Source organism: Pecten maximus, chromosome 2, assembly GCF_902652985.1.
Source record: "Pecten maximus chromosome 2, xPecMax1.1, whole genome shotgun sequence".
Taxonomy (NCBI): domain Eukaryota; kingdom Metazoa; phylum Mollusca; class Bivalvia; order Pectinida; family Pectinidae; genus Pecten; species Pecten maximus.
In genome coordinates, this window is record NC_047016.1 from 43809088 (window position 1) to 43814935 (window position 5848).

General features: G+C 39.2%; 1 protein-coding gene across 1 annotated transcript; it reads left to right on the top strand.

Annotated features, from left to right (window-relative positions):
• Window positions 1-627: 627 nt before the first annotated feature.
• LOC117322185 (piggyBac transposable element-derived protein 4-like) lies at window positions 628-3049 on the top strand. The gene is made up of 3 exons (XM_033876957.1): window positions 628-1375; window positions 1913-2220; window positions 2792-3049. The coding sequence occupies exons 1-3, from the start codon at window positions 663-665 to the stop codon at window positions 2869-2871; spliced, it is 1101 nt and encodes a 366-aa protein (XP_033732848.1). The 5' UTR covers window positions 628-662; the 3' UTR covers window positions 2872-3049.
• Window positions 3050-5848: the final 2799 nt, after the last annotated feature.

The following is a 5848-nucleotide window of genomic DNA, read 5'->3' on the forward strand; positions in this document are numbered from 1 at the left end:
TATAACCCTGCAGGTAGGGCGTAAGAATTGTACCTGCTGCCCCCATTGCATGATCGTAAGAGGCGACTAAATTTGGGATCTTATCTTTTCTCTTCTTTCTTAACAACTTTCTTCTTCCTAATGTCTCCCTTGACAATGCCTCAATTTTGGGCTTTAGTTCAGCGTTCGCCGCTGTGAGGAAGGTTTTTGGATTCTGTCCCCTAGCCGAGACATACAAGAGTCTTTAAAAATGGTAGGTGCTACTCCTGCTTAGCGCTCAGCATATTTGGAGTGGGACGATTGGTTGGCCCGTTGTCAGTATAATGTGAACGGGTGGGGTGTGCTGCTGGGTGTCTTCGGCAGTATGCTTCAGTGAGATAGCACTTTAAATCGGCAAAAATTCCGGCCTATCACAAGGAAACTTAACACGAACATACCGCAGCCTCCCAAAACACACATACACACTCACCACACGCATACATGTCGCACGCATGGGAGGCCGTCCTTAACTCTTTCCGTACCGTTGTCGTATACAGACGACAGAAAAACGTGCTTCCTGGTCCCCGTTGTCGTATACAGACGACAGGAAAATGTGACGTCTCATCCCCGTTGTCGTATACACACGACAAGGGATGTTATATATGTTATCTAATTTATGATTAGCTGGCTGTAGCAGACGACAGATGAATTATCCAATAAATTTACACAAAAAAATGAATCCCTCGGTTCATAACAAAGATTTTGATAGGCGAAAAGTACACAATTTTCGTCATGTGACCCAATTTGTTCGAATTTCCCGGGAAATGTTATGGAATGTCATCACCAATGTAAACAACATGGCGGCGAGTGCATTGACTGTGAATGCTGATACTGAATCAGACGATGAAGAAGGGGCTGGGACCCAAGAATTAGACAACAATATCGGTGGATCCGATCTGGAATTGTCTGAGCTGGACTCTGACAGTGATGATGACATTCCACTCGCCGATATCATCCCGCTAGCGGGCCTCGTAGACCGCGGAGGTGGAGATGCTGGACACGCCCACAACGATCGCCGCTGGACAGCTGATCTGAAACCTATACGTGTGAAGGATTTCGAGGATATAGCTGGCCCTACTACCGCACTGGATGCTGAGAAGAAAGAGCTGGATTTCTTTCACCTGATTTTCCCTGAATCCTTGTACGACAAGCTAGCCCAGCAGACCAACACCTATGCTGCTAAGCGGATCCGGGAAAAGGCAGACAGCTCGTGGCAGGCAACTTCGCCCACCGAGATCAAGACCTTCTTGGGGATTGTGATTTTTATGTCACTGCTGGACCTGCCAACTGCAAAGATGTACTGGTCATCTGATTGGATGTTTCAAACATCTTTGCCTACCATAATGACCAGACTCAGGTAAATCAAATTACTTGTATTTAATTTACAAAATGTACAGTACAAATGTAGACTCTACATGTATGACAGTATTTTGTTTTAGTGATGAGCAATATAAACTTCATTGGAGCCCTAATGGTTGAAATTGTGACCATATTTCTTTTCAAGTTAATCATTTAGTTATGTAACTTATGTGGTAAATAGCCTATCCTACTTGAAGTGGAAACAACTTGTAATTATTTCTTGACTAGGATGTTTACAAACAAACATCTAAAATGTTAAAGCAAAGTTATAAAATTCTTATTCAAATTTTAACTTAATTTTGTGAATTTAATCAGTTATAAAAGTAAAATCTATAGGCCTATATGCTGGGTACAGATTTAAATGTGGAAAATGACCAAGTATTTAACACTTGCTGTAATAATTTTTTCAAATAAGATGACAAATGGTGAATTTATCAATTTATAGTATATATTTTGTAGTTTCTTTTATTCTTTTGTTTTTAAACCAATAAATTTCTAAGGTTTGTCCTACAGTTTCGGGTGTCTTGACTTGTAGATTTGAGAAACTCGCACAGTATTTTCATCTGAATGACTCCACGACAAATCCCCCCAAAGGCAGCGACGGTCACGACAAGCTCCATCATGTCAGGCCAGTCTTAGATACCATCCAAGGCACTATAGCATCCCAGTACACGTTACACCAGGACTGTGCTATAGATGAGGCTATGATTGCATACAAGGGGAGGCTTAGTTTTAAGCAATATATGCCAGCCAAGCCGGTTAAGTTTGGGATCAAGGTGTGGGAGCGGGCGGATTCCACCAATGGCTATGTCGACAAACTCCAGATTTACACCGGAAGAGCAGGTATGTTTATTCAGCATGATGTTCGATGTTGCTCCAGTCCAATAGATATGCCTCTGTTGCATCCATCATAAATAAAACTCCACTTCACTATATTTTGTAATTGTTTAATGACTTAAATCTTAATTATTCAGGAATAAAACATATTGACATATATTGTCTTATACATTGACTCAAGATCATCATGCAAATTAATTTGATAGTCTTATTATTTTACCAAAATTATATAACACTGAACATTGTCAGTTATAACATAATAGTTAGATACATTGTACAGTACAAGTACCATGGTGGTCGGGTGGCTCAGTGGTAACACACTGGCCTTTCACCTATGCGGCCGGGGTTCGATTCCAAGATCAGACGTGAAAAGGTATGGGGTCACCTGCCCGACCACGTGGGTTTTCCCCGGGTACTCCGGTTTCCTCCCACAGTAAGACCCCTCGCGCGCTTCCATCTGGGCCAACAATAGTGATTAATATCAGTTATTAACTTGTTTCGCAATTGTTGTAAAATAAATAAAGTTTATATTATATTATACATGTACCAATAAAGGCATTTTACCAACCATTTTCAGGAAATGAACAAGGCAAGAGAGAAGTTGGACTTGCTGCTCTAGTTGTGACCGACCTGACCATGCAGAGACATTGTTGGTAGCAGTCGCCACGTATATGTTGACAATTTCTTCTCCAGTCCCCAGCTGTTTTCTGACTTGCTAAAGGATGGTCTCTATGCATGTGGAACATGTCGAATCAATAGAAAGGGGTTCCCGTCTGGTATCAGTAAGGAGAATGTTAAAAAAAAGGGAGACTTCACAATGCTGCAATCAGGTAATTATAAAGTGCCAGGAATATTCAGATTGGTTTCAACTTATTGCTTATCCAATTTGTGTTTGCTCGGATAATAAATACTATTATGTCTGTAAAGTAACTTGTGAAAATGTAGCAAATTAGTACCTACAATTTAAATACATTATACAGTACTGGGATATATTATCAATATAACTTTATTTAATACAATATCCCTCAGGTTACTGTATTGTGCAAGTTGCATTCATATCATAAACCATACTGTAATCTATTTGAAATTATTCTTGAATAACTTGATTCAAATATATATACAGTTCAAATACTGTACAAGTTATAAATATTGGATATTGTCATTGATATTGAAAATCATGAATGTGACAAATTTCCAACATTTCAAAATAAATTTACAAACAATCTCAATTATATATGATATATATGTAAGTACGGGTCTTGGTGTCTACTCTTCCTGTGTGACCGGGACTAAATCCTTGTGAAATGGTTCAAAGCACAAAACGCACAGGTTTACCCCACATTGTCGGCATCCAAAACTCGATTCCTTCCTGATTTTCACCTTTCCACACTGGCGACACCTGTTCACCTTTACCTTAACTGGCATATGAGAATAGGGGTAATAGAGGTAATTCCTTTAAACCACTACTTGTCATAAAGTTATGAATGGATTTGAACCCAATTTGGTCAGAAACATCCTTGGGGAAAGGGGAACAGATTTTGCATAAATGGTGATTCTGACCTCCGAGGGGCTAAAGGGGCGGGGCGAAATATGGGAAATAGAGGTAATTCCTCTAAATCTCTACTAGTCATAAAGTTGTGAAGGGATTTGAACCCAATTTGGTCAGAAACAACCTTGGGGGAAGGGGAACAGATTTTGCATAAATGGTGGCTCTGATTCTAAAGGGGCCAAAAGGGAGGGGCCCAGTGGGGGAAATAGAGGTAATTCCTTTGAATCGCTACTAGTCATCAAGTTATGAATGGATTTGAACCCAATTTGGTCAGAAACAGGGGAACAAATTTTGCATAAATGGTGACTCTGACCCCCGAATGGCCAAAGGGGCGGGCCCAATAGGTGAAATAGAGGTAATTCCTTTAAATCGCTACTAGTCATAAAGTGATGAATGCATGTTCTATAAACAATTCTTGAGGTCTTTCAGACCTTAGAGAGTCTGGACTTCATTAATCTTTAAAGCAGTTCGGATTCCCACACTATAACCATATATAGCATTGTTAGAGTTTTACAAATAAAACAATTTGAATATAAACATTATTTCAACATTTGGTCTAATCCAACCAGGTGAGCGATACAGGCCCCATGGGCCTCTTGTTCAGTGAAGCTGCCTTACCACACGTAAACATTATTACTGGATTATGATTATATAACTTCTGAAAATTGCTCAAAATCATTGTTGTATACTCTTTACTATCTAATCGTACGACTTCACCTATACCGTCATATTTCATGAACATCGATATGCAAATATATATAATATATACATAATATTAATTGCACATTGGCAATGCGGAAGTGGTAATATTATAAAATGTGTCGTTTTCATACAGACTTTGCAATTATTCATATTGGTCTTCAAATGACAATGCTTAATGCAAACAATGCACCCGTGATTTAAATAGAATGAATGATATGCATAACAATTGTTCCATTTAGCAGTATTCGTGCATGAAATGACTGATACCCGGCCTAATGAAATAACAATCAAATCACTGTGTATCACAATACTATGTAATACATATCTTTCTTTTCCTCAGTTTCTTTTTTTTACAACAAACAGCTAACCAGATTTCTTGGAAAGGACCAGTAAATGATAAGCCATTTAATTATATCTTTATGTAAGTGTATATACATGTATTACTTGAAAAAAACTGTTTTAAACGAAATAAACAGATCACAACGTCGATGCTCGTTCGATTTTATTCAATTTATTTTTACAATGCATAACGTAAAGAAAACATGCGTAACGTAAAGAAAACATGCGTAATATAAGCATAGCATGTGTTATTAGTTTGATTGATGGGACTAAACGTCCTTGTTCCGGTTATAACGCGATCATGACTTTGAGACCCTGTGGGGGCACGACTCATGAAAATTGTATGTCCTCGTCATTTGTCTTACTATATATTACATGGTCACCCCGCTATTCTGTATATCAACCACTTTGGACAGTCCCAAAGACCATGAATTATCGTCAATTTACCTCATCATTACGACCATTCTCATGTGGTTTGGCTTGATCCTTATATGATTAAAGCACGTAAAGTAAGAATTTAAGATTGTTATGTCATATTTCATGTTTCGTTTGGTTTGGTTTATTTTGTTTAACATCCTATTAACATCTAAGGTGCGACATGTATGAGTGTGGTGAGTGCGTATGTGTGTTTTGGGAGGCTGCGGTATGTTCGTCTCCTTGTGATAGGCCGGAACTTTTGCCGATTTAAAGTGCTATCTCACTGAGGCCTACTGCCGAAGACACCCAGAAGGACACCCCACCCGGTCACATTATACTGACAACGGGCCAACCAGTCGTCCCACTCGAAATATGCCGAGCGCTAAGCAGAAGTAGCAACTACCATTTTTAAAGACTCTGGTATGTCTCGGCTAGGGGAAAGAACCCAAAACCTTCCTCACAGCGGAGAACGCTCAACTAAAGGCCAAAAGTGAGGCATTGTCAAGGGAGACATTAGGAAGAAGAAAGTTATCAAGAAAGAAGATAAAAGATAAGATCCCAAGTTTAGTCGCCTCTTACGATCATACGCCCTACCCGCAGGGACTCATATTTCATGTACATCCATAT

Coding starts and splice junctions, on each gene's coding strand:
- LOC117322185 (XM_033876957.1), top strand. CDS start 663: ATGAATTATCCAATAAATTTACACAAAAAAATGAATCCCTCGGTTCAT. Junction 1,376..1,912: donor ACCATAATGACCAGACTCAG/GTAAATCAAATT, acceptor CTTGACTTGTAG/ATTTGAGAAACTCGCACAGT. Junction 2,221..2,791: donor GATTTACACCGGAAGAGCAG/GTATGTTTATTC, acceptor AACCATTTTCAG/GAAATGAACAAGGCAAGAGA.